The sequence below is a fragment of the Besnoitia besnoiti genome, chromosome V (genome assembly GCF_002563875.1).
Source record: "Besnoitia besnoiti strain Bb-Ger1 chromosome V, whole genome shotgun sequence".
Lineage (NCBI taxonomy): Eukaryota > Apicomplexa > Conoidasida > Eucoccidiorida > Sarcocystidae > Besnoitia > Besnoitia besnoiti.
In genome coordinates, this window is record NC_042360.1 from 2,289,331 (window position 1) to 2,305,741 (window position 16,411).

The 16,411-nt window shown below is 53.8% G+C and overlaps 5 protein-coding genes across 5 annotated transcripts; all 5 read right to left on the reverse strand.

Moving 5' to 3' along the window:
- Positions 1-360: 360 nt before the first annotated feature.
- Positions 361-2,394, reverse strand: BESB_061500 (SAG-related sequence; the record flags this gene model as incomplete). Its single annotated transcript, XM_029364564.1, has 2 exons — positions 361-1,346; positions 2,226-2,394. The coding sequence occupies 2 exons, from the start codon at positions 2,392-2,394 to the stop codon at positions 361-363; spliced, it is 1,155 nt and encodes a 384-aa protein (XP_029219272.1).
- Positions 2,395-4,093: 1,699 nt separating this feature from the next.
- BESB_061510 (SAG-related sequence) lies at positions 4,094-5,134 on the reverse strand (the record flags this gene model as incomplete). Its single annotated transcript, XM_029364565.1, has 1 exon — positions 4,094-5,134. The coding sequence occupies one exon, from the start codon at positions 5,132-5,134 to the stop codon at positions 4,094-4,096; it is 1,041 nt and encodes a 346-aa protein (XP_029219273.1).
- Positions 5,135-6,743: 1,609 nt separating this feature from the next.
- On the reverse strand, positions 6,744-7,793 carry BESB_061520 (SAG-related sequence; the record flags this gene model as incomplete). The annotated part of the gene is made up of 1 exon (XM_029364566.1): positions 6,744-7,793. The coding sequence occupies one exon, from the start codon at positions 7,791-7,793 to the stop codon at positions 6,744-6,746; it is 1,050 nt and encodes a 349-aa protein (XP_029219274.1).
- A 2,413-nt stretch (positions 7,794-10,206) lies between these two features.
- On the reverse strand, positions 10,207-11,148 carry BESB_061530 (SAG-related sequence; the record flags this gene model as incomplete). Its single annotated transcript, XM_029364567.1, has 1 exon — positions 10,207-11,148. One exon carries the CDS (start codon positions 11,146-11,148, stop codon positions 10,207-10,209), a length of 942 nt encoding a protein of 313 aa, XP_029219275.1.
- A 1,524-nt stretch (positions 11,149-12,672) lies between these two features.
- On the reverse strand, positions 12,673-16,378 carry BESB_061540 (SAG-related sequence; the record flags this gene model as incomplete). The annotated part of the gene is made up of 4 exons (XM_029364568.1): positions 12,673-12,768; positions 12,963-13,330; positions 13,940-14,040; positions 15,495-16,378. The coding sequence occupies 4 exons, from the start codon at positions 16,376-16,378 to the stop codon at positions 12,673-12,675; spliced, it is 1,449 nt and encodes a 482-aa protein (XP_029219276.1).
- Positions 16,379-16,411: the final 33 nt, after the last annotated feature.

Sequence of the window (16,411 nt, forward strand, 5' to 3'; positions counted from 1 at the left end):
CCGGATATTGGGACAACATGCGTTGGCAGACGCGTCGATCAGTTGGCGCCGGTCAGCCGAACGAGCCCGCAAAAACATGACCGACTGGACTTCAGCATGTTCTTTTTTAACGTCTGCAGAGGGCCCCGGAGACTTTCGGATGATGCCGTTGCACGAGCAGTCCGGACCAGCGTCACCTCGCAGATTTAGTTTGCAGTGAGCAGTTCTGAAATATGGCGGAATATCAGGGAAGCACAGTCGCAGTCTTTGGGAGTGTGCAATCGACCGCATGCCCGCGCGGGACAGGGACACTTTACTCAAATGCGTTCACTAAAGGGCACAAAAGAAGTCTTCGTCCCATTGCTGGGCATTGGACGAACGTCATAGATGTGGGGCGAAGACCAACGGCACTAACATCAGTGTTGATCCACCTGCTGAAAAGTTTAGGCCAGCCGCGCTGCTCGCGTGGGTCTTCAGAGTGACCTTGACTCGGCACAGAGGGAGAGGTTTGGCAGACGAGCCGCCCATAGGGACTTCAGGAACCTGCCGAGCCGCCGAGTCTCTCCGGTTGCACCCGAGCACGATTGTTTTCGGCTCAGTGGGGAATCCACCTTCTGGAATAACGAGTTTGACGCCGTGGTGGCCCTCGTCTACAGTCAACCACTCTTCGGAGAAGCCTGGCAGGATGCTTTTGAAGTCGACGACGCCTTTACATTCCTCTTTCGCTGGGTCGGTGCAATGGTACACAATGGGCCTGTTGTCCTGCAACGGCACTTCTCCGTCGGCGCCACAGTCAACCGTCAGCGAGTTCTTGTTGAAATTGATCACTGCTTCTGAAACAGACGAGTTGCTGTCCGCGCCATACGCGCAGACGAGCGTATTACTGTCCGTGAGCCTTGACTGCCTAGCTTTCACATGTACATTTACCAGGCATATCTCGGTTCCATCCTTCTTGCAGCCTACGAAAAAGTCTCTGTCACTCAATGGGAAGTTTCCGGACGGGAAGGTCAAAGAGTGGCTTTGCATTGAGGTTTGCCACTGGACGCTGTCGACGGATGGTGTGAGGTAGTCAGCGAGTGGAGTAAGCCCTTTCTGGGTCCTCTGGTTCGAGTCTGTGCAAAACCTCATAGAATCCAGACTTGCTTGTCCGTTGCAGACGCTCTTATCAGATGGTACGAAGCTGAAGGAACTCTGGCACTGTACAATGACGGTATTAGTCGACTGCGACAGGGTGGCAGCGTCAGCTGACCGTTTCCCGGCTGCGCCATCCCCGCAAATGCATGTCGTTGTGCCGACCGCCGTCTCAGTGCAGGTCGGGGTGATTGGCTTTTCAGCCGCTAGGGAATGAATTTGCCACCATGGAGATGCTATGGACAGAAGAACGCATGCGAAACAGAGTCTCGCACCCCACATTTTCGAGGGGTTCTGCCGGAGCAGCGACTGCATAACACTTCTGGTCCCAAAACGCATGCTTGCGCTGAGTACGAACAGCAATAAACGCAGTTTGTGCGAGTACGCCCATAGCCTCAAACAACGCAGTCCATTATCCGGATTTGTCCGGTCGCCCCCCGTCAATCGGCTTGCCTAAGCGGGTCATCTAGACGTGGATACCCCCGCCCCGACCCCCCGGTTCCCCCGTCATTCCCATCCGCTGGTACCCGTGGGGTGACGCTGCAATTCGGTTTCACAGCGCCGCCTGCGGACTCGTACACCCCGTGCCCCGCAACTCGATGCAAGCGACGCCAAATTACAGACAACGCAGGCGACGGAACACTCCGACATTTTCGGTCCTATACAGGACATAGTGGGGACTTCGGCAAACTTTGCGCGGAAGAGGCGCTCAACGCAGAAGCATCAGATAATTTGCTCCCAACATATTCCTTTGGTTTGCAGGACCCTCGCCGCCCTAGCGGCGTGTCTTTTGCCGCCTGGGCGGGAGTGCAGGCAGGTCAATGGGGTGACCTGTCCGGTAGGCCGGTCGCGGCTCGCGCCCTCTACCGACCCACCCTCTCGAAACCGCCACTCTTCTTCCTCCGTTAGGCCCAACGGAGGCTGACACAGGGGCTACGACTGGGATGAAGGCTGGAGCGCTGGGTGATTTTTGACGAACTTCCACGTGGTTCTGTGAGAGCAGGATGGCCTTCGGCGCGCTTCCTGGCCTGCAGACCCCAGAAGGCCTCAGTGGATGACTCATAGACCCTTGTCTCGCTGGGGCGCAAACCCCTCTCTGATCCAGACTCTCTTACCTATCTGTTCTCGTATTTGCTTAAAAATGGCGCATTGAGGCCGCCAGCTTCCAGGAATCAGTCTTAGCTGGTTGAGAGCCAAGATCTTCGCCAACCGTGGACGTGCATCCGCTCGCCGAGTCACCTTGCACTTTGCTTTCGCGCGCACGGAGACAGCTGCCCATCGCATCCCTCGAAAGATATGGGAGTGCGATCTAAGAACAGGGCAACTTCAAAACTGGCTGTTAAATGTTGACATAGGGCTCTTGTAGTCTTAGCATGGATCTGGCATCTGGATGAGCGCATGGGGCACGTCGTTAACCCTCGACGCGTACTGTAAAAGCAGGCACGCAGTGACCTGTTGATCGCCGGTTGTGCTTGCACGAGAGCAGAAAAAGATACTCTCCTGTCGATTTTCAAGGATTTCACCCGTTAGTACACCGACCGCATGGTTCGTAACAGCGTCATGGAGGCACTCCAGCACGAGGGATACTGACCGCGACGTTAATTTGTGTCTGCGTGGTGATAATAGTGCCGCACATCATTAACCAAACAAGCAAATCCTACAGGGATCAGCGTCTTCAGGCTTCCAGTTTGCAACTTATTTCCCTTTCGAGCCATCTCCGTGTAGATGCTTTTCTCCATCCGCGAGACTGAAGAGAGGGTCGTCATCCCTGTGTTCCTCAACACACGGGCGGGAAAATGCACGCCATCCCTGGATTATTATGACACTCACGAATTGACTGTCGCGTTTGGAGGAATCGGCTGCATGTTCACTGAAAGGTTCTTTGTAGAAGCGATACACATGAGGAATGTGCAGGCGGCTTTGCAAATGTAGTAGACACCCCTTTGTGAGACAAGGCCCCAATGACGAACCAAAGGCGTTCGCCGTAGCTAGGTACCTGTGCTTCCTGTGTATCAGCTTGATTGACTCATGGGAGGCTCTTTAGCCTACCCACAAACAGTACTTCGTCACGGACGAGCACGTGGCCATCTGGACATCGATGATTTTCAAACCGTTTACGCCCTCTGAATGAATGCGTGCGGGGGAGTCGACAGCATGCCCACGAGTAGCCTTCTCCTTGGTACGGCATCAGTCGGCGTGTCAAGGCTGATGAGCTCTATCGGGAAAAGGTGCGTCGTCTCAGGTGCCGGCTGAACTCTTCTCTTGCACCTGCCGTGTATGCCAATATGACCAAGGCGAGCTTACAGCAGCAGTGAAGCCGAGAATGTACAACACGGCAAAACTTCCCCAAAACCCTGTCAAGTCAACACACAGAAAAGTGCTTCGTAGACGTGGAATTTCGTGATGGCCTCACTGCGACCGCCAGAAAGACAAAAAGCGCAGTTTCCCACTCTACAGGCACCCTGCTGACCGCCCCGACGGTCAGGGACGGCCGGCGCTTGTCAGGCTACTGTCCGCTCGTAGTGTCTTCCTGTGCAAGACGCCAGCAGATACTCCTGTGATTCAAAAACAGGCCGATAAAATGCGGCGGACATCGACGTGCGGGAAAGGAGGCAGGCTCGAAGTTCGGGCACTGGAAAAGGCAATAAGTGTAACCCAATCCAGATCACGTACGAACGAGTTAGACTTTCAAACAGACGAGGGCACGCGCCCCACTCTGGGGAACAGATTTCAAAAATATTATAGAATCCGCGGACAGACTGACAGACTTGCCTGCATAGTGTGAGTAAAGCAAAAGACAGCGCCGTATATAAAATCACGAAACACGTCGGTACCGCTTGCAGCGGCCTCCACTCAACAGACTGCTCTGCTACACCGGTCACACACTGGCGAATAAGATTAGGGTTCAGGAAGGCCCCTTCAGCTGGTGACGCCAACGTGCCGTCTACCTGAACAGCGATATATATGTGAGGACGCACAGAATCTATACCAAATATGCACGGAAGAGAGTCAGCGTAATCAAAGCATACGCACCCACCAAAGCCTTCATGGCTGAGAAACTGCTTGCGCCGGCTGAGATTGTCACTTTCACTTTACAGGTGGGAAGATCAGCAGCGGACAAAGCGTCCTTTGCTGTCTCTGCGTCAGAAGGAGGTGGGCTTTTGAGGCACCCCAACATAATTGTCTTCGGATCAACAGGGAAACCACTTTTAGGGACCGTGAGTGTGCGGCCTCCTTCGTGCTCTCTATCTGGCGTCCACCAGTCCTTTGTGAAGCCTGGAAAGACTCCGGTAATATCTTCGACCTTAGTGCAGACGTCGGTCTCTGGGTCCTTGCATAAGAAGATGGTCGGAGCACCGTTACTCTCCGGCATCGCTCCCTCACCACCGCAGACGACAGTCAGGGAGTCGTTGGTAGAGTCCAGTGCCACTTTCGGAATTGACAAGTTGCTCGTCTCGCCGTACGCGCACGTAAGGACGTTGCCCACAAGCGCCGAAGTCCTTGCATTCAGCGTGACGTTCACTACACATGACTTGTCCCCCGGGATTTTTGTACATCCGACGAAGAAGTGCCTGTCGACTAGGGGGAAATCTGTCGAAGGGATGACTAAAGAATGGCTTTTCTGATCCTTCGTGGTCCATTTGGTGCCGGGGTCGGCTTCCTTAGATAGGAGAGTACTGATTTTCACCTTGGTGCTAGTGTCCTTTGAGGCTTGACAAGTCGTGATAGAAGCCTCCTGTGTTGCGCCCGTGCAGACGCTGTCGAGGTCGGAGGGCACGAATGTGGAGGGCTCTGTGCATTGGACCTGGAGGGTGTTCGCCGACTCTGATAACGTAGCAGCGTTAACGGATTGAGCTTGTCCACCTTTAGCCTCTAAGCTTTCGCAGACGCACGTGGTAGCCGCATCGCGCACTGTGCACTGCGGCAATACCTGTTTATTTTCCGCCGTTGATACCAGTTGCGACCACACGGGTGCCATGAACAGGAAAATATACAGAACTCTACCTGCACCGGATCGTGACATTTTGGGAACGGGTTGTTTCGCGTGATACCGAGGCCTTCTGCGACAAGACATGGGGAGAACTGTACTCACACCGCGAGCACAGTGGCATCGGCTAAGGAAGCGAACTCCACGGGACTAAGAAAAATAGAAGGAAAGGCTTCCTTCTGACCGTTGAACCACATGCATAGCCAGGTGAAAGCAAGTCCCCATCCACTTCGCAGTTGCTTGGCAGACGGCAGCCGTCTACACTGCGACCGTCGTGGGCGTCTTGGGACACTGTCGGTGGGACTTTCCGAAAAATGATGTGACCCGCAATCGAGTTTCTAGCCCTCCAAGCGGTCTTCTAAGCGATAACCGTGCCTGCGAGACTGTCTCGTTGCTTTCTTTTCGTACACGTTCTGAAGGAAAGGGTATTCTCGGTGCACACAGGAACGTCGGTGCAGGCACCCCGTCGCCTTCGCGCATGCGCTGCAGAAATCGCGCGATCCTCAGTCGGTTGGCCGCGCGCGGCTCGAGCCTCGTGGAGCCGAAGGAGTCGCTCCTGGGCCGCATGGTTCCCCGTATTCAAAAACACAACGGATTCTCTCTCCAATTCTGCTCTTGCTGAAATCTAAAGCACAATATACCTGAAGGATGGACTGGATGTCTGCAGCGCGCTAAAGATATCAACCACGTGATTACTAGAGCAGCACGCGTAATGGAGCAAATCTAGTTGTATAAGCAAGTTTGACCCTACCGCAGTAACAGGGGGGTTCAGGAACATGAGACTTCCTGATGAACAAATAGCTGACAAGTTGCGGGGTTTGAGCGCAGGGAGAAAAGCAGACTTCGATACGGACTGCAGGGGAAAGCCTGTCAATTAAATATTCGCAGCCGTGCGGGCAGTCACCGTACACTGTCTCACAATATACTGCCACGAAATTGCCCTTTTCGAGCGGTTGCCTATCTGGTTTCAGCACTGGACAAGGCACCCCCAGATCCTTGAATCCTTCGACCCGGGAAAACGTGGCACTTGATTTCAGCGGAGCACTCACAATAAACCACCTACGAAACGCCTCGAAAAAAAAAACTTCTGCTGTGCAGTCAGGCGCTGCCGTTGACGGATCAGACAAGGCGTACAAGACGTGCTCACGCCATAAACCCTGCTAGATCCGTCGTTACGCCATGGGACAACGGGCACTTTGCCAGACACGCAGTGAACCGCCGTGTCATGCCGCGCGCTCTTGTCATTTTTAAGTCGTGCTGCTCCTTCCATCTCCATCAGACGTCACGAGCAGCAGAATAAACCGCTTGGGAATCCAAGTACAACCTCGGTGAGTCTTGCTCGCAGCCATAAACCATGATGGGTGGAGACTCGCCGGAGAATCGATCAGAAGCCGAAGTCAGCGGGGAACACGAGACTGGTCGTGTCCTCTAAATTTGCCGTTTGTTAAGAACATCTTCACATGAAACCTCGAGCCAAGGTTACGGACGTATGCGGCAGAAGGGTCTCTGCGTACGTGCCATAGGGCTTCCCACGAGTGAAGAAATGTGCGAAGCTGCATACCCCGCGTGCACAATCCATGCACGGAGACCAGGCGCAGCGACCTGTAATTCACGAGAGTACATGAAACAATACACTCAGAGGCAGTTAGGAGAGAGCGACAAGGCCAAAAAATGCGCCGACCGAGGCGGCCATAGCCACGGAAAATCGTGTGCTTGGTGAGCCGCTCGTCTGAGCACTGAGGGTGACCTTCACCTTGCAGACAGGACGGGCTTGAATGGATGACGCATCTTCGGCTTTTTTTTCTATGTCGGAAGCACTTGGCTTTTTGGCCATGCATCCGAGCACAATGGTTTTCGATTCAGCGGGAAAGCCGGTCTTCGGAATGACAAGCCGGGCTCCGCCTTCGTAATCTGCGCTTGCTGTCCACCAGTCTTTCGAGAAGCCGGGCAGGATTTCGGACAAGCTCGCGAGTTCAGTGCACTCGCCATCTGCCGCGCTGTCCTTGCAGTAATAGGCACTTCCACTCTCTCTGCTAGGCGTCATCTCTCCGTCGCTGCCACAGACTACAGTCACCGAGTTGCTGGAGGAATTCAGGGTCACCGCAGGGACATCTTCGTTGCTGTCGGCGCCGTATGCGCACACGAGGACATTGTCACTAAGAACAGATTTTCTTGCACTCACTTTCACAGGGACGACACAGAATTGACTATCATTTTTGCAGCCCACAAAGAAGTCTTTGTCGGTGAACGGGAAGTTGGAGGGCGGGAATGATAGCGAACTGGGTTGGTTATCTGCCTTTGTCCACTGGACGGCTGGCGAGGGTGTTGGTGTTGACGTGATAAATTCCAAGATGGGAGAGGCAGCCCCCGCCTTGGCCTCCCTCTTAGAACCTTCGCATGCCTGCAGAGTCTTCTGATCTGCAGGTCCAGTGCAGACCTCATTGACATTGGAGGGGACGAAGCTCCAACCGGATCCACAGGTGACTTTGATGGTGTTCAACTGTGGGGACAGGGTCGCTGTGCTGGGCGACTCTGAGGCCGCTGTCTCCCTTCCACAGACGCAATTCACGACGCCTTCTGCCCCCGTGCATGTTGCATCTACTTTTGTTCCTTGCGCCAGGCAACCCGAATGATCCCACGACAAGGACGCGGCAGACAAAAAAATGCACACGAGACCTCCCACGGAGAGCGGCATATTCGTGAGGAAAGAGGACGCAGAAAAACAACGATGTCGGGGAAAGGAAGGAACGCATACAGAAGACCTTGGAAGGCAAGGCAAATCCATGCTTCTGGAACGTATCTAGTCTGTTTATCTGGGGGGGGCGCAAGTAGCAGTCGTCGAGCGAGAACGAGCGGCTGGAGCATGCAAGTCTTGAGGAGGCGCGGGCGGGCTGCACTTGTCCTTGGCGTACGAGGCGGAAAACGCTGGTGGTGTCTAATGCAAATGTCGAGATGATCGTCTCCCAGCCAGAAAAGGAATACTTCACCCACTCGGTAACTCTCTTCCTTGCAGCGGCATGAATGATCGCGTGCATCTCATGCAACCCGAGAATCTTCTCCCCGGAGAGCGTGCGAGCCAAAGAGAGGTTATCACCGGTTCATCATTGCACGCACCGTTTACCCTGTTCGGTGCGGCCCACATTAGCCGACCTGGCCGTCCCATGCCGAGAACATTCCTAAGCGTGGGTGTCCTCGATGAGCGTCTGTGTATCAGTTCCGAAACTCCTTCTGGCGTACTCGCCGCTCGTCCAACAGTACCCATGTCTCGCGTAGCTGCAATACGGAGACACCCGCGGATTCGACCTGTTTGTGCGCTGCAAGTTCGCACGTAGAGAGCCCAATCATAACCCGATCGTAGTGCGGATGGCTGAGAACCCCTGTCTACCCTTCGTGTAGTCTATTTCTTTGAATTTCGAATACACAGGACACATGCTGCAGTTTCCCATGAGAGCGACGGGTCACACCTTACAGGGAAGATTCGGTGGAACTTAGGCCGGGAACACGTGCTGTCAACGAGTCTGCTGCCATGAAAAAGGCCTCGTGGCCACATCACGGACGGCTACGAACGCGTCACTAGACTACGCATCGTGTGGCTCGGTGCGTCGTTTGGGTACTCTTGGAGTGCACCGCACAACACCTCACCCTCTCCAGCAGTACGACTTCGGCGACACACACTGCGCACGCTGCCTCGCTGTTGGAAAGGTATGCCCGCAGGCCGGTAGAAATGCGCCGCATGGTCGAGCACGACGCTGTAAAGTAGCCATGGCGCCTCAGCTCATTGGTGTCATGGAGGCAAAACCGCTGGCGGTCAAGCGAGAGACTAACTTCAATCGAGCCTTTGCTTTCCAGGTTTTCCTGGAGAATTCTACTTCATGAGCGTGGAACACTCGTTCATGCACTATATAGCGTCTACGACGCTCTTGGAAAAACCCGTAGTACGTCGCACAAGACATCCGCACCGGGAGTTCATGTCTTGCGCGGCCCCGACTGAAAGAGAGGTTTACGCATTGAAGTGTAAACCAACAACCAGTCTGGATGCCGCAGTACCGCGTATTGTGAGCGCTGATGTTGGTTCGGCACTGCACGACAACAAGCACCCGCCTTCTCATCGACGCTCCACGCAACGGAGGAGCTCCTCTGCTGCACGACCGTTCATGGCTGCTGATGGAGGTCGCTACTGTGCAGCCTCTTTGGCTTCTCCTGTGGTCTCGAGGCGCTCCGCGTACCTATACACTTCGTTTTCTTCGCTGGAACTAGGCGGGCAGCAAGGCAGTCTGGGTTGCAACTGGCGGACCGCGCGAATGACAGTGGGGATTCGTTCGACGGTCCCATTCCCTCCAGCCAGAAAAAACCCCTTGCCGTACTGCCTGGTTCTTCTACAATTGTAGATGCTTATGCTTCAAGAGGCAGGTTCGAGATCCAAAGCGTGCTGACGCCCGTTAACTGACGCATGTCTTGATGCTCATGACTACCAAAATACCGTCGAAGAATGCTTCGCATGCTTGCTTTGCCGGCGGAAGTGCTCTCGCGTTCTGGCAAGCAAACGCCCGCCGCCAAGGGAGCACGAGGGGTATGATTCACCCACACTGGGTCACACTCGACTGCCATTTCCAAGGTGAGTGGCAGCGAAGTTCAAACAATTTGGACGGCATCCGACAACTCTGATGTATTCAACGCGTAATATCTGACGTTTATCCGGCATTGTGCTGATCACAGAAACCTCTTGGTGCAGGCGTGGCTATGCATACTTCTATCGCAACACTGGTAGGCACGCTAGCACTTCAACATCTAGAAGAATAGATCTTACACTCGCGGACGAGCTCTCCCGTACAATTGCCAGTAACGAATCCGAGTGTACTACAAGGATCTCTCACCACCGGTATGCGGTGTTACGGCTACAAACGCCCCGCATCGCACCACCACATTACAACGAAAATCGAAGATCGACAGAGTAGCACGATGGAGACGCATGCGAAATGCTACCGGCCAGAACAGAAGAAGAACTCATAGACGATATGCAACAACAAGGGGAGCAACCGACGACAGAAACACACCCACTGAAAAACCCGTACTCGAAAAACTGCTCGCGCTGGCAGCGACAGTCACCTTCACCTTGCATGTAGGAAGGACAGTTGCATCCAGCCCGTCCTCTTTCGGTGCATCTTTCTGAGGGGGGGTTGGACCTGAAGGCTGCACCCAAACATAACAGTCTTCGGCTCAACAGGAAATCCGTCCTTCGGAATCGTCAGCTTGGCTGCATTCTCCTGGCCATCCTGCTTTGTCCACCACGCCTTGCTGAAGCCTGGAAACACTTCAGTGACGTCCTCGACCGTCGTGCACACGTCGGTCTCTGGGTCTTTGCACAAGTAGATGGTGGGAACTCCAGCGGTCAGTGGCATGGTTCCATCTGTGCCGCAGACGACCGTTAGGGAGTTGTTGGTGGAGTCGAGAGTGGTTTTCGGGACGGGCTGGTTGCTTTCTGCGCCGTACGAACAGGTCAGCACGTTTTCTTTGAGCAGAGACTTTCGTGCACGCACGGCTACCTTGAGTATGCAGGAATCGGCGTCTTCACTTTTGATGCAGCCCACGATGAAGCTTTTGTCTGTGAAGGGAAAGTTTGTAACAGGAAACGCTAGCGAGGATCGTGTGTCTGTATGTACCCACTTGACACTGCTGGTCAACGTCGGAGTCTCGGTCATGAAGTCTGAGATGGGAGACGAGACAAGTGCCCTCTTCTTTCCATCTTCTTTACAAGCCTTCAGGGAGACGTCTGAAGTGGTAGCACACACTTTCTCCACATTGGAGGGCACAAAACTGAAAGACTGGGCACAGTCCAAACTGACAACATTTGCAGTCTCTGACAAGGTGGCGGTACTCGTGAATTTCTCCGTCACGCCTTCAGGCGCAGGTACTTCGCAAACGCAAGAGGTTGTGGCGCCCGCTACGGTACATTTTGGCTTTCTCGGTTCTGCTGTTGCCGGACATCTCCACTGCCACCAGGGAAATGATACCATGAGAACGCACACAAAAAACACCTTCATGTCCAGCATTTTCACAGCGGGAATTCGGCGCTCGGTGCTGACAGAGTTGCCCCTAGAGACGGATGGCAAGAAATGTGTCTGACGTAGCTACAGGGAATCAAATGCAGATTGAGAGTCGGTGTCTTGCCTCACGACACACAGACATGCGGAGGGAACGTGCGACCTGGTTGGCGGTCGCGCCGTCCCTACCCCCCTGCCTGCCGTCTGCAGTGGCGCGGGTTCTCCCGGCAGGTAGAACCTGTAGGAGTAGTAAGAGAATATTCCCCCATATAGAGCTAAATCGATACAAAAAACTTGGGAACACTGATGAACTTATAAAACCGATAAGGGCATGAGACTACTGGAATTCTACTGCAGGTTTTCAATAAGGAACTCCTAGGCCATTCTGCTTTGGGCATTGTTAAGGAAGGGCCTTTAAGGTAACATGGCAGCCAACCTGTACTGCCCCAAAGAGAGCAAAAACCCATGCAGAACATGAGTTTTGAACGTTAAAACCGGAATTCGGGTCAGGAAGCAATACCGGTGCAACCCTCCGCTCGATTACCGATGCCCCTTTAAAGCTCGCCTCGTCGCTCTCCAGGGCAGACGCCGATACTCGCGCAGGCTCCTTAGACCACCTGGTCGATGGGGAGAGGCCGCTCGCTGGGGTCGTCTCGGGCTTTATACTACAGCAATATGTATGTGTAGCTTTTGTTCGAGGCGACGTGGTGATCCCCAACTAGCCGGGCAGCAAACCGTATGACCAGCTCCAGTTGCAGCCGCGTGCATACGGTCCAAAGACCTTAGCATTTTATCATTCGCCCTGATGGCCGCACGGCGCAAATACCATGTGTGGGCTCTTTAAGCATAAGGTCCTCCTTCATATTGAATGTGTCGAGTAGCAGAGCGGTGGCATGTCGGAATACCAATACCTCATACCAAGGCAACCGACTCAGCTGAGCATTCAATTCTACCAGGTGAATGGTCAACGTACTTGCCATCGGAGCCTTTGGAATGACATATCATTCCTCGGTACGGAGACTTCCCTTCTTACCAAAAAGCAAACATCGCTGCCTGAACCAGATAGAGGTATCACCTGCGGTCGACCCGGGACCCAGATGTCCAGTGCTTTCACAGGCCTCCAACAATACACCCGCTATTATCAGTCCGAGTCTGCACCCACCACAATGAATTAGGCCCGCGCCGTAAGCAGTGACTCCCCTGCTACGCAGCGGCAGAAAAGCCACTGTGGCGAGGCGTTTCCTGTACTCCAGAACGGCTACCAAGCAATAAAACTCTCAGCGTGTGTCCTCATGAGGGGAACCTGCCATGGTGATGATGGGAGATTCTGGCATGCCCTGAAAGCAGTTTACTCGCGAATAATGTTTGAATACATCACCCATGTCCCTCTGTCTTGAAGTATATCCTTTACGCTAAGCTCGACGGCACGGCTCAACGATATTATCTGGTGACGAACTTGCCCTTCAAGTGTCGAGCTGCCAACACCAAATACTCCAGGAAACCACCACACTAACAGTAGCTGAGCAACGGTACTCAGTATCGGAGCCCCTTCACCCACAACGCCAACAGATGAAAACGGAGACCCGAGACGAGCTCTTTCGGAGTAGCGGGAGCGAGGCATGAGGAAGACTGCACAAAAATCCACGCAGCATACGCAAGGAAAAGAGATGCAAACGTGAAAACGTGGAACATCTTTGAACTGCTATTCATTGAAATACGGGTCGCGTCGGCGGTGAGCGTCACTTTTGCCCAGGTGTCACTGCGTCGCCCTTAGCTTTCTCAGGCACTCCACGCGATGGCAGTTCCCTGGGGTTGCATCTCACCAAAATTGTTTTCGACTCCCGTGGAAAACCCCCCGCGGGGGTAGTGAATTTGGCGCTCTCCCTGTTCTCAGCTGTTGGCCACCACTTTCTGGAGAAGCCCGGAAGGATTTCTGTAATGTCACCGATTTTGTCGCAGGCCTCGGTGGATGGATCCTTGCAGTAGTAAACAGTGGGAATCCCGTCAGTTAGCGGCACCGTTCCGCCGCTGCCACAGAGGAGAGGGGCCGAGTTGTTCGTGGAGTCAACTGTCACGTCTGGAACCTGTGAGTTGTGCACGCCGTACGCCGCGTGGTGACCTTGTTCATGGCCACCGACTTGCGTGCCCTCAGGCCGGCGCTCACCAAGCAATAGTCCTGATCTGCGCTTCTCTGACAGCCCACGAAGAACGATTTATCAACGAAGGGGAACCTGGACGATGGTATTGACAAAGAATGTGCGCCATTGTCGAGATCCCACGTGGTGCCACTTGACGGATCCTCGGCGAGGAGGTCGCTGATTGGTTCCTTGGTTTTCAGCGATTTAGCATCTCTACAGTTCCGTAGAGAATCCTGGGTTGCTGACCTGGTGCGGTGGCTTTATCATCAGAGGGGACAAAGGTTGAGCGTTCTGTGCATTTTCCTTGATGGTGTTGGCCGTCTCCGCTATTGTGGCTACATTAGCTGGAGGGTCTCGTGTTTTTCCAGGTCCCGAACTTGCACACACGCAGGTTGTAGTCGCCCCTTGCACGTTGCAAGTCGGGACGATTGGCTTAGCCCCTCACGCAAGAACCCGCTGCCAAAACGGGGCTGGAGCAATCAGAAAGAGGCACACCACATGAGCCGCCCCGAACCGCGTCATTTCCGCAAGTCCAGTACGGAGTAACGGCAAGCGGTAGAAGACAATGTGCACTGGAAGCAACAGGACAGTGTGAGGCATAAAATCATCTAATGTGGGTTTCATAAGGCCGGGCTTGCTCCGAAGTTCCTGTCTTGACCTACCGCACGATCCGTGGTCCAGGTCTTGAATCCCTGAGGTGTCTCGGCCCGCTGGTGGGTCTCTCGCCACCGGCTTTCGCATGCCCAAGACTGTCGCGGATGCTCTGAGCAAATGGAAGGGCAGAAACGGTTGTTGCGTTACTTTCCGAAGGGGTCACAAAAGCAAGAACGAGGGCCGCTCAATCTGTGTAAAAAATGCGATTGCACTCCAGGCGGCGCAGCATAGGTCCAAGACAGAGAAGCCGTGACCGCTAACCGCCTGTCGTCCGAGGCTCACGCTCTCCCGTAAGTGTGGGCGATTGCTCTGCAGTGTTTTTGCGAATGAGGTTTGCAGAGTGTGCCGGCTTCCCCTGTTGCCACCCCTAATCGTGCCAAATTCGGTCTGGACAAGACGCGCTTTGCAACACTCGAACCATTCCGAAGACTAGTTCACGATGCCGGTGCGTCTGGTCTTTCTATCGGCGGAGCTTCTTACACCGATTCCGTACGATATATATACAGGCAGCGTATTACTGGCAGACAGTCATACACTGTCTCTTTCGACTGAAACAGGGGAGTTTGCAAAGCCCGCGTCTCCGGAGAGTACAGAGACAGGTACCACCTGCAGGGGATAGCTGGGTTAGCTGTCTCATCTTCACTCATACAGTGAGAGCATCCACAGCGTTGTAGAATTTATTTGCCGCGGTGAGACAACAGACAGCCACAGGTACGCGTAAGCCGGTGTGGAACTCCACACGAAGGGGGTGCACAAATCAACATGCCACCAGCACCGAAGAGTCACACCGCGTTGTCTTAACGGAAGGCGACATCAGTTCAGGCGCTGGGGTTTGTTCTTCTGGTTTCCTGTGATAGAGATATTCTCCAACGGATCTCCGCCATTTGAACTACTAGGGCGCATGTTGATCTTCCTCCAGTAAACGATGCATAGGCTTCCCGTATCCATTTTGAGTGTTTCTGAATCGCACGTCGCCCACCATACAAGTGCCTTCTTCATCGTCGGGTCTACTGTTCTCCTTTCCAAAGTTATCAGCCATTTCCTTCCGTCAATCGTCAACCAAAAAAAGCTTGAAGCACTGCCACTAGTTATCCTTGCCTGTCTCTGAAGTCCAGCTCTCGCTCACTCGCATGCTTGACAGCGCACTGTGGAAAACCTTCCGTCACTTCTGGGGTCAGGAGATTTCTGTCATAAACGGAGAAGCAACTCAACTTGGAGGTCTCAACACGCGGCGAAGCAGGAAACATGGTAAGCCTGCATTCCGCAATAGCTGTACAATACCGAGCACCATGTACAACAGTTCAGCAGCCGTTTCTCGTCAATGCGGCAAATACTCAGCTTTTGGACCGGTGAACATGAACGTCGAGTTAGGAGACCGTCAAAACCAAATCGAAATACACTCCATGGAGCTCTCACTCCTCATGGGCGGCTAGAGAATAAAATTAACAGTCTTCCCTCGTCTATTCTCAAATATACAACAAATCAGGGGTGATCAATCTAGTCGGACACAACTATGGAACGCACCAGCAGGACGTACACACCAGGAAGCGGAAAAGAACTTACGGACGAGATGCAACAACAAGGGGAGCAACCGACGACAGAAACACACCCACTGAAAAACCCGTACTCGAAAAACTGCTCGCGCTGGCAGCGACAGTCACCTTCACCTTGCATGTAGGAAGGACAGTTGCATCCAGCCCGTCCTCTTTCGGCGCATCTTTCTGAGGGGGGGGTTGGACCTGAAGGCTGCACCCAAACATAATAGTCTTCGGCTCAACAGGAAATCCGTCCTTCGGAATCGTCAGCTTGGCTGCATTCTCCTGGCCATCCTGCTTTGTCCACCACGCCTTGCTGAAGCCTGGAAACACTTCAGTGACGTCCTCGACCGTCGTGCACACGTCGGTCTCTGGGTCTTTGCACAAGTAGATGGTGGGAACTCCAGCGGTCAGTGGCATGGTTCCATATGTGCCGCAGACGACCGTTAGGGAGTTGTTGGTGGAGTCGAGAGTGGTTTTCGGGACGGGCTGGTTGCTTTCTGCGCCGTACGAACAGGTCAGCACGTTTTCTTTTAGCAAAGTCTTTCGTGCGCTCATGCTGATCTTGACGACGCAGGACTCATCTTTTTCGCTTGGTCTGCAGCCAACGAAGAATTTCCTGTCTACTAGAGGGAAGTTTGCTTCTGGAATAGTTAACGAATGTTTTTCATTGTTCCTTGTCCACCCAAGGGTAACCGGCGGGGTTGGCGTCGCTGTCACGAAGTCGGAAATGAGGGAGACTGCCGCAGGGTTTCTTTTTTGCGGTTCACAATCTTCTAGAGAATGAGCTTCGGTTTCAGTGCAAACCTTGCCTGTATCCGAGGGCACAAACTCGAAGCCTTTGGCGCACTCAACAACGACGGTGTTCGTCGACTCTGATAGAATCGCAGTGGTGTCTGCGGTTGTCTCCATTCTGCCTTCGGAAGATTCTCGGCAGGCGCATGT